The sequence below is a fragment of the Saccopteryx leptura genome, chromosome X, assembly GCF_036850995.1.
Source record: "Saccopteryx leptura isolate mSacLep1 chromosome X, mSacLep1_pri_phased_curated, whole genome shotgun sequence".
Lineage (NCBI taxonomy): Eukaryota > Metazoa > Chordata > Mammalia > Chiroptera > Emballonuridae > Saccopteryx > Saccopteryx leptura.
Genome location: NC_089516.1, coordinates 117,247,616 through 117,264,196, shown reverse-complemented (window position 1 = coordinate 117,264,196; position 16,581 = coordinate 117,247,616). Strand labels below are relative to the sequence as shown.

Genomic DNA, 16,581 nt, shown 5'->3' with positions numbered 1-16,581 from the left:
TTAAAGCTAGTTAGACTCCTACCTATCTGACAACCTAACCATGCAGAGTTCACAAAATGAACATATTCCAGTGATCTGAATATGTTACACAGAAGTTAACTGCTGTCTGGCCTGTGATAAAACAACTTCAGTAGAAGTGAGTCTGAACATATGAAGCTGATACTGCAGACCATAGGCATCTACCCCTAGGACACTATACGTAGACTCTTTTTTAGTCTGCACAGTCTAGAATTTGGTAAATGACAGTAGCTAACATTTATCAAGAGTGCTGTGCTAAGCTTTTTATGATTATTATAACATATGATCCTTACAACAACTCTGTAGGGTATTTTTATTATCCTTAACTTGTAGCTGAGTAAACTCATCTACAAGAAATTCCAAGAGTTGAACTGATTTATCCAGGACCATACAAACTGTAAGTGGTACAGTCAAAATTAGATAGAATCAGAATATAGTCTTGTTCTTTGATCTCAACCACTTTGTGTGTTCTTAATACTTACATTAATTAGGTGCTTGGAAGTCTTAGAACCTAGCTCAGTACTAGTAATACTGTTCTGATGATGAGGATGATGAAGATGTGATTTGTTGTCAGAACTTTTATATTTCTTCCAACTATGCAACCACATTTAGCCTCCCCTCCTTTATTTGTAAAATGAAAATGAGAATGTCTACCAAACAGAGTTTTTGCAAGGATTAGTTGAAATAATACCTGTGGAAGTATCTAGTGTCATACCGGCAAATATTAACTAATTTATGCATGTTTCCAAATCCTTTTGGACACCTTATCATAAACTAGCTATCCATTTTTATCAGGGTGATAATATGGGTGCTGTTTCTGAAAAGATACATATTTTAAAGTTCATTTTAAGGATTAAGAAAATATGAGTTTGCCACATACCATGTATATTCTTTTGTCCAATCTTTCCCTTTTTTAAAAAGATTATTTATTGGCTGATTTTTTAGAGAGAGAGTAGAAAGAGAGAGAAACATTGATTCATTGTTTCACCTATCCATACATTGATTGGTTGATTCTTATATGTGCCCTGACTGAGGATCAAACTCACAACCCTGGTGTATCAGCAAACACTCCAATCAACTGAGCTACCCAGCCAGGGTCCAATCCTTTCAACCAAGGGCATACATCTAGTAGGTAAAAGTTTAATAATAAATGATTTGATTATGTACAGAAGAAGCCAATGTCCTTGATCTTCATCAGCCCCAACTGAGCCAACTGGCAATAAGTCCCTAACTGGTTGGCAAAGCTAGGATCAGTGAATGCCATGTTTAGTCCTTCAAGACAATTTAACCTCTCTCTTTTTTGCTCTCTTTCCTTTTTATTCTTTTTAAGGGAACAGGCCCTAAAAGTAAAATAAGTTAACATTTGATATGCCCATTTCTGACACCCTGAGCCTGGCTGTCAGGAGGGTGCCACAGCTTCCAATTCAGAACAACAAAAGAACCCTTAATAGCCAAAAGAAAAAGAAACCCACACATGCAGTGTGACTGTCATTTGCACTTCTTTGTAACAGTCTAGACATACTGTATGGGCTGTTATCCAATGTAGTAATTGGTAAGTAACTCTTTGCCCATGTACTGAGCTTACCTATGAATTATTATTTGGGGGTTGCATGCTATTATTGGTCTGCTTGCTTGTGGCATTTCTATATTCAACAGAAATCTTGATGTTTTCTCAAAAAAGCAGAGGTCTTAGAGGGTTGGTCCTGTATAATAGACAGTTATTAAATATGAAACATTAGCTTGGAATTTATAGCACATAACTACATGAGAATGTGAGTCACAATTTTGAATGGGACCTGTGTTTAGTTTAAAATCCAGTTTTGAAATAATTTGGGCATTGCTATTTATTTCAAATTTATTCTGTTCAAAAATAAGTTATAATTGTGTGGTCGAATGGTTGAAACCTATGAATGCCCAATCTGATTATTACTACTGCACTCATTACCAATCAAAAGATAAAAGTGACTGCCCATTCAAAAAGCAGTTTTTCATTCTGGAGTATATTGCACACCAATTTGAAACATCAGATAATGCTCCTAATCTGCCTGAGTTTTTGCCAGCTTTTCAGTGCATCCAGATGTTTAATTAGCAGAATTAAAAGGTAATGTGCTAATAGGAGACTGAGAAGAATGGATTGGTGAGAGAGGTGGTAGTGGCGTTTAAAATCTGTAGAAAATCTGTTAATCTAATTTGCTGAATGACGGGAGGAAGGAGAGCAGAAGGGTACATCTTATTGAAAGGAATCCACAGTAGTCATCACTGAAAAAGAAATATATACTCATACTCAGAGAAGTGGAAACTGGGGCAGAAATACACTCAACAAACAAGGAAGGCAAGAAAGAAGCAAAGTGCATTTTAAATCAAAGCAGTGTCTATGGTACAGGGAATTTGAAAGGACCTCATGTGGGGAAAAACATTTCCTGGGTGCCCTAGGGCTACTATTGCAAACGCCTACTCTCTTGGTGTCCCTGGCTTTCATTGCCCACAGCTGTGGTGCATGCCCCTCCAGCTTCATGGGAGCAGCCAAGGGAGGGAGAGAGAGCGGGTGCAAGAGCTGCATGAAATCAGTGCTGGTAACTTTCATCAACAGGAGTGAGACTCCATCTGAACCTCCAGATTCCAACGCAAGCCAAGAAGATTAGCATCTTTTTGTTTACCCTTGTTAAACATCTAAATTAGAGCCACTTTTCTGCTTTAAGGACCTTGAAAGGACTTAAATTTATTTTTTTATTTTGTTATTATTTTATTTTATTTCATTATTATTATTATTACTATTATTATTATTTTGTTTATTGGGTGTGGAAAGAAGCGTCCATAATGCTAAATTAATCACTCTAAACTTCCTCTTTCTGTGTAGGCATCTGACAACACTTCCTGCATCTTGAGCTAGTATAAATCAGCTGTTTTAGACGCCTATTTCTCTATTAATCTCCAAGCTCCACAAACAGGAAAAAGGTCTTTTTATAAAACTCTTTGCTTCCTCAAGCACCTGACACAGTGTTCTGCAGCGATTAGATTCTCCATGGTTTCCCCTGCTCCTGTAATCCCTGTGCCTCCCATTATTCCTCTACCAAACAATGAACCCTTTGAAGAGTTTTCTCTTGGAATAACTGGATTAAGTAATCTAGGGGTCCCTAAATTTTTTACACAGGGGGTCAGTTCACTGTCCCTCAGACCATTGGAGGGCCGCCACATACAGTGCTCCTCTCACTGACCACCAATGAAAGAGGTGCCCCTTCCGGAAGTGCGGTGGGGGGCCAGATAAATGGCCTCGGGGGGCCGCATGAGGCCCTCGGGCTGTAGTTTGGGTACAATTCTTCATATTCATACACCTGAGGTTTATTGGTATTTGCATGAAATACATAACTGCTATTAGAAACAACTTGCTTCTAAAAATTCCTTACAAAATGGTTCTGAAACTTTAGTGTGCTTCAGAATCACCCAGCTTAAGTATGCATAATCCTGAGCTCTGAAGAAATTCTTATTTAATAAACAGGGCTCCAGAATATACATCTTTAATAAGCACTCCAGGTAATTAATCACATATTTGAAAATAACTGCCCTGCTCTTGACACTTGGTAACCATGAGAATACTAATCTCTATTTTGAGAATTGACTGGTAGATAAAAATATAGGGAGAATTTTTTAAGAACACCAACAAATTCAGGTTGTCAAGCCTTTGTTAATTGTGTGCTCATACTTGTACATGGTGTGAGAAATTCAAAATAATTATGAGAGAGTTGCTAGCCTGGTCCTGTTGAGGAAAAAGTACACTTCTCAAGAGTGCTCTCTCACACAGAATATTCTACCCAAAATGCTAAACAATGTAATACAGCCCACACATGCTAGAGATTTCCAGAAAGAAGGATTTATGAACAAAATAAGTTTAAATTTTACTGATGTACCATATAAACTCAGAGTGAGTGATAAATTGTAAGAACTGTGAATTTAATAAATTCCAAGTTCAATTACGGGCAGTTACCTTTGTCTATATTCTAGATTTTTCTCCATTTGTGCCTATTTTAAACAATGTTGCTTCTTTTGAAGCTAAATTTCAACACTTTTTTTTTTCAGATGGTTTGACTGACTGTGTGGACCCTGATTGTTGTCAACAAAGCAACTGTTATGTAAGTCCTCTCTGTCAAGGCTCACCAGACCCTCTTGACCTCATTCAGCAAAACCAACCTCTCTTCTCTCAGCACACTTCAAGACTCTTCTATGATCGAATCAAATTCCTCGTCGGCAAGGACAGTACTCATGTCATTTCTCCAGAGATTTCATTCGACAGCAGGTATATGTGTATTTATTTTATTCTTTAATGAGCAATGGTCATGTTTTTCCTGAACTGTAAAAGGAAGGTGTCTTCTAAAGATCCATTTACTTCTCATTCCACCCAGTACACATTGATTTTTTTAGGCATATCTGGAATGCCCTAGCCCTTCCTAATTAGTTAAGGGAGAGAACTCATTTCTAGAAAATCTGTATTACAAAAGACACACACACACACACACACACACACACTGCGTATTATTTCTGAAGAAGTATAGATGGGTCTTTTCATGATAAAAACAAATGGAAGTATAATTTGCAAATGCATTGTTTTGCTTCTGGATTGATCCTTTGAAAATTTCCTGAATTTCAAGAGCTAAACTTTAAGTTTTATACTATGTTGTACATTTTTCCATATGAAAGAGCTGGGTGAATTGGACTTCCTCACGTGAAATGCAAGGCTTGTAAAATTCTGAAAGCTCAAAAGCATGAGCTATCAATAAAGACCTGAGACCAAAGTCCAACCCCTTAGGTCAGGGGTCGGGAACCTATGGCTTGCAAGCCAGATGTGGCTCTTTTGATGGTTGCATCTGGCTCGCAGACAAATCTTTAATAAAAAAATAGTAACGTTAAAAATATAAAACATTCTCATGTATTACAATCCATTCATTTCCTACTGCTCATGTTCATGGTTGCGGGTGGCTGGAGCCAATCACAGCTGTCCTCCAGGACAACACCAAATTTTTATTGGATAATGCCTAACGTACACGGGTCGTTGTATGGTTCTCATGGAATTACATTTTAAAATATGTGGCATTCATGGCTCTCTAAGCCAAAATGATTCCCGACCCCTGCCTTAGGTAAAGAATTTTTTTAATTGCTTACTTATTTGAAGTGTAATAACATGAGTTTGCTCATTGTTATTTTCTGCTTCATCTTCAGCAATGACGTATTTTACTAATTAACACTAGATATAAGGAAGCCACTGAAGTCAACATTGCTGGTCTCTTAAATTTGTCCTCCTTTGTTCATTCCACAAGCTATATAGTTTGCTAGCTTCTAGACTATTGCAAAGAGGAGTTTAAAAATAAACATGGAAACTTTTTGTCCAAGAACCCTGTCTATACCTCACCCGCTCAGCTGCATCCTGGTGGGCAGTATTGGTCCCCGAGGAAAACTTAGTCAAGAGGTTATATAGATGTCAGTGACAATAAAATAAAAATAATAAAACTCATTTTGACCTACACATAGAAGAAAAGGGTTGGGGAGAAGATGTGCATGAGAAATTAAAATATTCAGTGTCCTTCACACAGATTGTGCACTAGAACTGTTATTGAAACTTAAAACTTACTCGTTTTTATTATTGTGCAGTTCTGACCTACAAGGTCTCTGACGGAACCTAAAACCAAAATGCCAGTGCATCATAATAAAGGCTTTTTCTTCAAGGGGATCTAGTCAAAACTTGCCTTCTTCCAAGAGATTCAATCACTCCTATTTTGAAGCATTTCTCCTCATTTGGAAACAACTCTGGGGTAACTTTTGAATGGGCTAGAGTCGAAATAATTATTTAGATGGTGTAGACTTATTTACTGTACACCAGAGGAATAAAAGGAACAAAAAACATGCATTATTTCTATTTTCCTATATAAGGTAATAAGTCATCAACTCTGTAGCTTTCTCCATGCTCAGGGAGCAGTGAGTCTGAAGAGAAAAAATGGTGAAAGAAATAGCCTCTATGATGTGGAGCTATATTAAAAGACTCATGAACTCAAGGAAAGAGAGAAAGTCTGGCCCTGAGAGAGACAGGAGACAAGTCATTGTGACCCAGAGTGGGACATTTGAGCAATAAACTCAGAAAAGTAAGAAGAAACTTCAACCCCTACCGTTTGGCTTCATGCTTCAGCAATGCTGGCTGGCTGCTCACAGAGCGGACAAACCTATTACTCATGGTGGTTAATGCCCTTCTCCTCCTCCTGCTTTGATGAGTTTTTCTCATTCTTTTGTAAAATGTTCCAAGGTATCATTTGGCTCTGTAAGTCACATTTGAATTCTGAACTATAGGTCTCCTCCATGTAGTAATCTCAGTTATTGCAGACATATCTAATCTGACAGAAAAGGTGTGGGCCTCTTCTAAAGGAAATAGTTGAAGACAAGCAATCTAACTATATTTTCTCTACAGGTCAACACATGCAGTATTACTCTGGGTAAAATAAATCCAATTTTGATTATATGTATAAATAATAGTAACAAGCTCTTGCATCTACACAGTACATTTTAGTTTGCAGCACACTCAAACATATATTATTTTCTTTTTTTAAGTTTTAAAAATTTATTGATTGATTTGAGAAAGAGAAGAAGGGGCAGGGAGAAAAAGAGACATCAATTTGTTGTTTCACTTATTTATTTATTCATTGGTTGATTCTTGTATGTAGCCTGACCAAGGATTGAACCTAAAACCTTGACATATTGGGAGGACACTCTAACCAACTGAGTTACCTGTCCAGGGCCACCTTATTTTCTTTTAACTTCACAATATTTTTGTGAAGTAGGTATCTGTATTGGTGTATTTTATATATGAGGTAACTGAGATTCAGCGATATTAACTAACTTGCCCAGCACCACACAACCAGCAAGTTTGGATTGTAGCAATTCTTGTCACTTTTCTGTTATACCACAGCTGCCCAATTTCAATTTGTCCTTAAATAAGCCTGGTACCCGAGATCTAACTTATACTGACAAATGACATCTGAGTCAACACACACACACACACACAAAAACTTAGAAACCAATTGATGTTTAAAAACCCAGTTCAATTTAATATATTTCAATGACATTATTTACAAACTTCAAACCTGTGTTTGTGAACTTCCTCTTGTCATATCTCTTGTCAGAGATCTAACTTATACTGACAAATGACATCTGAGTCAACACACACACACAAAAAAACTTAGAAACCAAGTGATGTTTAAAAACCCAGTTCAATTTAATATATTTCAATGACATTATTTACAAACTTCAAACCTGTGTTTGTGAACTTCCTCTTGTCAGAAGAACACAATTGAATGACTGGTAAAGTGGGCCTTTTACTACATGTAAATTATTATTGAGCACTTATTATGTGTCCAGTCTAGTACTAAGTTTTCATGTGTGTTATCTCATTTAACTGTACAAAAATTCTAGATGGCGACACTATTATTATCCCCATGATTCAGGTAAGAAAACAAAAACTGAGATGTCAAGTATGCCTTTTGCCCCAGGTTACACCCAATGAGTATCATAGTCAAGATTTGAATTCAAGCAGACTGATACTGAGAGCTGATTCTAGGGCAGTAGGCTGAGTCACTTTGATGATTTAGAAGGCTAGGCTAGCTGACCTTGATAAGACTTATGGCCCTTATGCATCCTGACCGTGGGGTAGCTCGACTCAAACAGATTTAGAACACATACGTGGCATAATCAGGTAAACCACTCAGTGTTTTTGCTTTTGTCATATAATTGAGAGAAAGCTAAGTAGGCAGATGAAGAAAGCATTTGCAAAGAGGCTCATTTGCCTACAGACAAAACATGACCCACACAGATGACTCGACACTGAGTGTTGCCACCATTAGAAGGCTTGGGAGCTAAACACAGTAGCATACAGGTAACTAACTGTTGCAAGGACATATAAAGGTTAAATAGCTGTTCATCCTTGTGTAACCAAGTGAGACTAGCCTTTCCGGTTCTGAACTTGCTGCATAGGCATATGAAGCACAAGGTACATTCACCCTATGCCCCACAGTGGTACATTGTCACTGTGAACATGCACCCTGCCCACAGTGAATTCTCTAACGAGCCCTACTCAATTACCGTTTTTGTTAAATACATTTCACCCTATAGCCTGAGTTTGTTTTCTTTTTTTTCTATCTCCTCCAAACATGACTACAAAGTAAACCACATATTCTGCCTGCTTGGTATGACTTACTACTTTTTAATAATGTAAATAGGTGAACAGAAGCATTATTGATCTTCAGTGGCTAAGCATTTAATCACTATTAATAATGTAAAAGGTTTTTATAAATATGTAAAAACAACTGTACATTAAACTAAACAACAGCAGTAATTTGCAAAGCTAGACATTTCACTTGCCATCACTAATGGAGAGTTGCATTTAAAAAACAAAATCCTACTAGAGTTAGTACAACCACTGACAGCAAAGTCTGGCTAAACTCATTTGTCTGTTTTGCAACCATGAGAGGCTGATCTCCACATCAATCTATATCCAGGGTCTACATAAGAGATTGCTTAATATCAGCCCACATGTGTATTTTGTTTGGTCCAACATTTAGAAATTAGGATATCTAATAGAAAATTTGGAATATCTTCACTCTCTAGAAAATTTACAAATGGTGGCATCTATGGGCGCATGTGCATGACATAGGTGTTCTGGAGCCAAGAGCCACTTGCCCCTCTGATGGAATGTGAATCCCCTCTAGTTCACCATTCATTATTTTCTCGATGTCTGGCTCATTTCCCTCACTTCCAGTGGCATGTCTAGCCCTGATGGCATTTGAATTTGTAACCTCTGGATACACAGCTTCTAAAGCATTCCTTGGAAGAGCTGCAAATGTTTGGAATTTTTCTTTCTGATCTATTTCCCTGAGAGTTTTTAAAAATCAAATATTAACTTTTTACTGAATTATTTAACCTTTACTATGTTGGTTTAAAAAAAGAAAAAAGTTCTCACTGAATGTGAACTAGAAATCACACTAATGAAACTATATTTTTACCCTTAGTTTAATAGAATACCTGTGGACAATTCGTGAATAAGTTGGTGTACAGTTGTCTCTTGCTATATTGCACTCAGTTTTCATGGTTTCACTGTATCGCAAATTTTTAAATTGTATATATTTAATTTAGTATCTTGAATTTTTTGCTATATCATGGAATTTGGCGATATATAGGTATTTTTATATGTTTGTTATTTTAATTATTTTTGCAGTAAAATAAGCATTTTCTAGCCTCAAAAATTTAATGCAATATAAAAATATTAATTAAAACAAATTAAAAGAATATTAAATCAAAATAAAATACGTAGCATAAAATTTTATATATTGTTAAAATTACGTAGCTTTAAAAGTGTAGAAAGTTTTTAAGAGTGTAGAAAGTGTCTATAAGAGTGTGTGAAAGGTTAATAACAGTGTGGGAAAGGTTTATATGAGTGTGGGGAGGTTTTATAAAGCCTTAATATATATATAAATAATAAAATAAATATAAAGTCACTACTTTGTGGATTTTTGCCTATCGTGGGGGTTCTGGAATCTAGCCTCTGCAATAGATGAGAGACCACTGTATACTGTTCCCCATACATTAGACTATTAAACTCCCCCAGGGCAGTGGATTATAACCTGTAGTATCTTATCCTATCAATCATGTCAGATGACCAGGTCCCACCATAGTAAAAGTAAAACATTCACTTTCTATGAGAAGGATGGTTGTGTTGAGAAACATTTGACTATTATGTTTATCACTTAGAATAAGTTTTAAGAACAATTTAAAGATCTGAAAATTTGTAATAGTGCTGTGGGGTGTGATCATGGCCACCTCTTGTGCCCACTCCCATCAGAATGCCTATCCTTAGTTAGCTACAAAGTTCTAAAGTTGAGACCAATTTTCATACATCACTAAGCTCATAACAGCAATGTCAACAAGGTACAAAATGAAGAGCATAAACAAGATTCCAGGTTCCTTGTACAGAGTTCCTATTAAGCTACTGTTTTTCAATTTCTTCTAGCACATTGGGGAATATGGCATTAGCTCTGAATTATTTCAAGTGTTCAGCCTTAAATTATGTGAGGACAAGGACCATGCCTGATCTGTTTTTTCCTTGTTTTGATTATCAATCAGTGTGTAGCAAACCAAAACATAATGGATTAAAACAATTTTTATTATTGTATTTTATGGTTCTGTGGGTCAGAAATCCAGACATGGTATAGCCAGAATGGCTTCTCTTTCCTCCATGATGTTTGGGCTCCTGGCTGGGATAACTCCTGTAATCAGAGGCTGGAACAGGTGGATAGCATCCAGGAGTCTCTCTTTTCTCCACAGAGCCTCCTCACTTGGGCTTCATATTCACACAGCAGTCAGCCTTGGGTTTGTCAGAGCTTATATATTGCAGATCAGGGGTCCAAGAGGCAAGAAATGCAATATGCAAGTCTTTTATCTTACAGTGGGTCCAGAGGTTTTAACAGTCATACTCATACTATATGCTGTTAAAGCCGTTGTAGAGCTAGCCCAAACTTAAAGGAAAGGACATTAAATCCCACTTCTTGATGACAGAAGTATCAAAGTATGTGTGGTCATCTTTAATCTACCATACCACTGAGTCCCCAGATCCTAAAACAGTACTGGCAAAAAGTAGGTAAAGAAAAGAGTGAGTGAGTGCCTTATTTGTAGTGGCTCTTCTCATACCTGCTAAGGAAAGACCCGTTTTGGTTGTCTAGAACACAAAGATGATATTAGGACCTCAAATAAGTCAATTCCCAAACATACAACCAAACTAAAGGTAAGATGACTGTTCTCCAGATACTGTAGGAACAAATTCCTGAAAGGTGAGGTGATTATATAACATTAAGAAAGTATATATTTTTTTAATTTATGAAACATGCCCCACTGTCAGAACCTGCCCATAATTGACAACATTTATAACTTTATATAAACATCAATAATCCTCTCTGCCTTCAATGGGCTAATCAAAGTTTAGAACCCAGAAAAAAATGAGAAAATAAAGAGCAATATCAAAAAGTCCATGGGGCCCTGGCTGGTTGGCTCAGTGGTAGAGCATTGGCCTGGCGTGCAGGAGTCCCGGGTTTGATTCCCAGCCAGGGCACACAGGAGAAGTGCTCATCTGCTTCTCCACCCCTCCCTCTCTCCTTGCTCTCTATCTCTCTCTTTCCCTCCCGCAGCCAAGGCTCCATTGGAGCAAAGTTGGCCCAGGCGCTGAGGATGGCTCCATGACCTCTGCCTCAGGTGCTAGAATGGCTCTGGTTGCAACAGAGCAACACCCCGGATAGGCAGAGCATCACCCCCTGGTGGGCATGCCAGGTGGATCCCAGTCGGGTGCATGCAGGAGTCTGTCTGACTGCCTCCCCGTTTCCAACTTCAGAAAAAAAAAAAAAAGTCCATGGGAAGACTGCTGTTAACTGACTCACTGTGGTATGTGTCAATAAGTAGTCTCATAACAAAACCAAAGATAAGCACGCCCAAACAAACTGAGGAACCACAAACACCCTGAGCATGAAATTTTCAGAAAACTCTTCATTTACGTGAGCTTTCCCTCTTTTATTCTATCCCACTCAATAAAATACTGATTTTGGCTCCCAATTATTCATGATACCTGGTAACAACCATAATTACTTATCATAACTTATTTAATAAAACATATTTCTCTGCACTTAGTTGAGCTGAGAATTTATACCATTTTAAATCTTATGAATAGCAAAACAAGTTATTGAATCAAGCCTGAGGTTACGGGGATGGTTTCAAGAAGACTGTTATTGTTACAGAAACTGCCAGTCTTGACTATATAGACTAGCACTTAAGAATAAACATACCAGAGAGATACTAATCACTGTCTTTAAAAATATGTATTTTACTGAAATGTTAGTATTTCCAAAGTAACTGGGGACTTTAACTCCCTCTACAAGAGATACCAAAGTCCTCTGCTATCCCTAATGTAATATAATATCCTGATACCAACTCATTTTTTATAAAGTGATGAGGATATGCATTCACTCATTTATTCAACAAATACTTCCTGAGAGCCCATTCTGTGCCAGGAACTGTGCAGATGGGGAGTAAACAAAAGAAACAGAGTCCCTTTGTTCACAGGGCTCCCTTACGTCTAGTGGCAAAGGGAGTCACAGCATCAAGCAAACACACAAATAACTAAATAACTTACAAATTGCAGTGAATTCTGTGATTATGGAACATCAGGTTTTGAAGGGAACTTGGAGTTAATCAACTAAGGGGTCTCAAGTTCAGCTGCTTTGATGAGGGCAGACAGGTAACCTGAATAGCTGTAAAACAACAGGTATTCTAGCAAATGAGACAAAGTCATTGAACAATTACAGAAATGAGACTGACCTGGAAGTTCTCAGCAGTAGATCAGAGATGAGACTAATTGACTCAGGTGAGTATGAAGAGTTGCTAAAATTGACACACAGTAGATTATTGATGACTTGCAAGAAAAAATATAGAGCTTATTTGAACAACAAAGAGCAAAACTGTTTGCAAGAAGCTTCAATCTTTGACATTTAGAGCTATAGATAATTTTTCTACAATTAAAAATGTTTTTATTAAGAGATAAATTCAAGTGGAAATACCACAATCATTTAAAACATTTCCATTTACCACAGTGAAAAAATCCTGTGCTTTGGTGTCCTTTATAATGATAGATCCAACAGTTTCTTTCATGATAAAGCACATTGGGGAAGATTAATCATTTCACTCCTGAGATTGATGAAAATTCCAATGTTTACTCAGTTCATTTATTCATTCAGTGATAGGCACTGCCCTAGGCTCTGGGCTAAAGCCGACAGAGTGCCTTCCCCATACAGTCTAGTGAGGAAGACTGACGATAATGAAAAAAAGCAATGTCAGGTAGTACTGTCAAGTGAGATAAAGAAAAGTTAGGGACAGAGACTGACCATTTTAGACAGATTTGTCCATGGAAGACTTTCTGGGAGGTGACACTAGAGCAGAGACCTCATTACATTCATCGATATGTTAGATGATGCTGGCATGACTGCCACCTGGACCGTTATGCAATAGATTGTCACACAAGCCACAGGCTGGCAGTAACGTGTAGGTACCCACTGAATTAAGACTTCACGGCATGTGTGAAATGGAAGGTATGACAAACCTTTCAAGGAATTACTAGCTGTGGGTTACTACACTAGATTTTACTGATAAATGGATGGAGTGCCCGTCTTCCAGAACTGCACTGAGAAAATTTGAATACCTTAGATTAAGGGTAGTCAACCTTTTGAACCTACCACCCACTTTTGTATCTCTGATAGTAGTAAAATTTTCTAACTGCCCACTGGTTCCACAGTAATGGTGATTTATAAAGTAGGGAAGTAACTTTACTTTATAAAATTTATAAAGCAGAGTTACAGCAAATTAAAGCATATAATAATAATTACTTACCAAGTACTTTATGTCAGATTTTCGCTAAGTTTGGCAGAACAAATCTTTATAAAACAACTTACTATAGTTAAATCTATCTTTTTATTTATACTTTGGTTGCTCCACTACCGCCCACCGTGAAAGCTGGAACGCACACTAGTGGGCGGTAGGGACCAGATTGACTACCACTGCCTTAGATGAACAAAATAGCCTCTAAATAGAGAAATCAGCAACAACCTTAGACTGTTATCAAAAGAAAAAAAAAACAGATCTTCATCAATTAGTGTCAAAACTAAAAGAGGTCAAATATATAGAAACCACTTACTAATATAGAATGATGAAAAAGAGTTAAAAAAAGCTTACGTTCTAGAATATTAATAAGGAAACACGGTGTTATCACAATATTCAAGCTTTCATAGAATTATCAGTTTCATCAACGTACAAGTAACCCCCATAAGGTCTACAACATAATCATTTATAATTTTGCTGAGGTACAAATATGAATCTGTATACTTTGTGTTTAACTTTTTCCTGAATCTGTTAGTTAAGGACCTCCATGTCTATTTGCTAGTGGCAGACTTTTGTGTATTTTTCATCTAGGGACATGGAAAACATTATACCAGGTACACAATGAGGGAGTGATAGACAAGCACTGCAACAGTTGATGAGTAAATTGAATAAACAATGAACTGGGGGAAACCCTGTCTAAGGCATAAGCATTGCAAATCTATCTTGTGTTTGCTGCTGGTGGAAATGGCATTTTCTTATGGAAATTAGGCTTTCTCAGTAAGATTTATTTGGGGTTAAAATGAAAAGCTACCCACAGATTTCCAGTGTCACATCTCCATCTGTCCCATAAAGGAAAAAGTTCAGCCCTGTCTTCATTAAGTCCAGTATAAAGACCAGACTCCAGATATTCTGTGCCGTAGTTCAATCCATATCAAAGCTTAGTCTAGTCTAGGCACTATATTGCTCTACCCAGGCTACCCTCAGAGCCTGTAGATGGGAGACTGTGCTATCTGCAGGACCACACAGAATGGGTGCTTGGAGAACTTGCTAGCAAATAGGAAAAGTGCATTTTCCCAAGCAGGGAGAGAGAAAAGAAGTTTTCTTTGTTAAGAGTATGTTTATATTGCCAGGATTGAAAGGACTAGTTTTTCTTTAAGCCAACCAATCAGTTTCTTAATCTTTCGTGGGCTTGTGTTGGTTCTTCTCACTACCCAATGAGATACTTTTAGGCTGTACTGACAGGCCTTTATAACCTCCCTCTGGGCTTCTAATGTGCTTGCATGCCTCAAAAAGGAAGCAAGAAATACTTTCCCCAGTAGTCTGGGGATGGACCAGTTGTACCCAGGGAGCTGATAAAAACTGATTCTTCCTCCCTGTATGGGAGGAGGGCCGGTAAAGCCCTTAGTGGAGCATACCCTGTGGTGTCCAGAACCGCAACTTCCCAGTGAAGTAAGCAGGCTCTTCAAGGCCTGATTTCCTTTGTTTCTTTCTCTTATTAATATTTACCTACCCACTTTCATGAACATGTTTACATTTTTTTCTGAAGAGATGCAGTACACATGACCTGCTCACATTTGGAAAAAGAATCCAAATGTGTCTTGGCTCAGCCATGGTTTCTTGATATTATATTTGTCTTCCCATGTTGCTTTTCCTGAGTAATTGCCTTACTTTTCATTTCTGCAGTTGTTGTCCTAAGTGGGAAGTGAGATGATTGCTACTTGCTAATAAAGCACTTTGATCTCGTTTATATGAAAAGTGTTATGTGTGTGAAGACGGGATCTCCTGATTTTCAGACAACTATTTTGTTTAATGATAAAGTTCAGGAAACACATGTTCAAGACACATTTTTTTTAATTACAAAGTGCTGAAGACTCCAAGATTTACAGTGCTGACTAGCTCCTGAAATCAGCAGTCAACACCTAAAGGTTCCAAAAAGAAAGAATGTGTGACTTCCACTTCTTTGCAGATGCTCTTAAGCAAAGAAGAATAAAAAGAAATCAGAGCACAAATCTTCAAAAAGCGATTCAATTGATTATTCATGATATTTTGAAACTTAAATGTTCTGAGATGCTTAATAATTGTCATTAGTAATACTAGTAGCTATCAGTGTAAAGAGGTATTTTCTAATATTTTATCAAACTTACTGCTCAATTAGGATAGAAATTTGAAAGACTCAAATCCTTATTACCTACTTCTTAGCCCTATTATTTGGATGCTGTGTCACTTGTTGGGTCTGTCATCTAAATGTATCCCTAGAGAGGGTAGAATTAATGCATGTTTGGGGAGAGAGAATGAATGATATGTTGTAGCTCATCTCTACTACACATCCTACAAATAGAAAATGCTCAGCAGTTGGTAAATGCATATAGGTAATGATGTCCTCTGAATAGCATCATCTTTATAGGTGAGCAGTTTCTTTCCTTTGCAGCCATATTTTTCACATATCAATATTAAGAAGATCTTTGGGCCTTAGCCGGGTTGCTTAGTAGATAGAGCATCATCCTGGGGTACCAAGGTGGCGGTTTCAGTCCCCACTCAGGGTATGTACAGAAAGCAATCAATGAGTGCACATCTAAGTGTAACAATGAGTTGATGCTTCTCTCTCTCTTAAATCAATGGAAACTTTTTTTAAGAAAAAAAAAAAAGATCTATGTACAGCTTAGGCCGGGTCAAAAGCCCTGCACCAGTTCACCATATACTTAGCTTGTGTTATCGAGCAATTTATAAACCTCTCTGAATTTGTTTCCTCATTTATAAAGCAGGGCTAATAGTTGTACCTACTCAGAATTATACCTATAGTAAATAAAATAAGAAAATTTCCTAACATACCACCTAACTCATAATTGCTTAATAAATATTTATACAAATGCATACATACATATATCATATACACCGTATTTCCCCATGTATAAGATGCACTCTTTTTTGAAATATTTAGGGTACAAAAACTGGGTGCATCTTATACAGTGATTGTAGGTTTTTTAATTTGAATTTTCTGCTTTTTTCGAGCTCGTTGTGTTTGCGCTCATTGTTTCACACTTGTTACTGGTATATTACATTAAGTTACATTTTGCTATATATTGCCCAGAAATGGCTCAGAAAAGATTTTCATACAGTGCT

At 37.2% G+C, this 16,581-nt stretch overlaps 1 protein-coding gene across 4 annotated transcripts in view; it reads left to right on the top strand.

Annotated features, from left to right (window-relative positions):
- TENM1 (teneurin transmembrane protein 1) overlaps nucleotides 1-16,581 on the top strand; it is a 774,232-nt gene that overhangs the window by 549,583 nt on the left and 208,068 nt on the right. For all 4 annotated transcript variants that reach the window (XM_066357037.1, XM_066357038.1, XM_066357036.1 and 1 more), the window contains one exon: nucleotides 4,093-4,309. In XM_066357037.1, coding sequence (XP_066213134.1) covers nucleotides 4,093-4,309 — 217 coding nt within the window. The remainder of the gene's footprint in view (nucleotides 1-4,092; nucleotides 4,310-16,581) is intronic.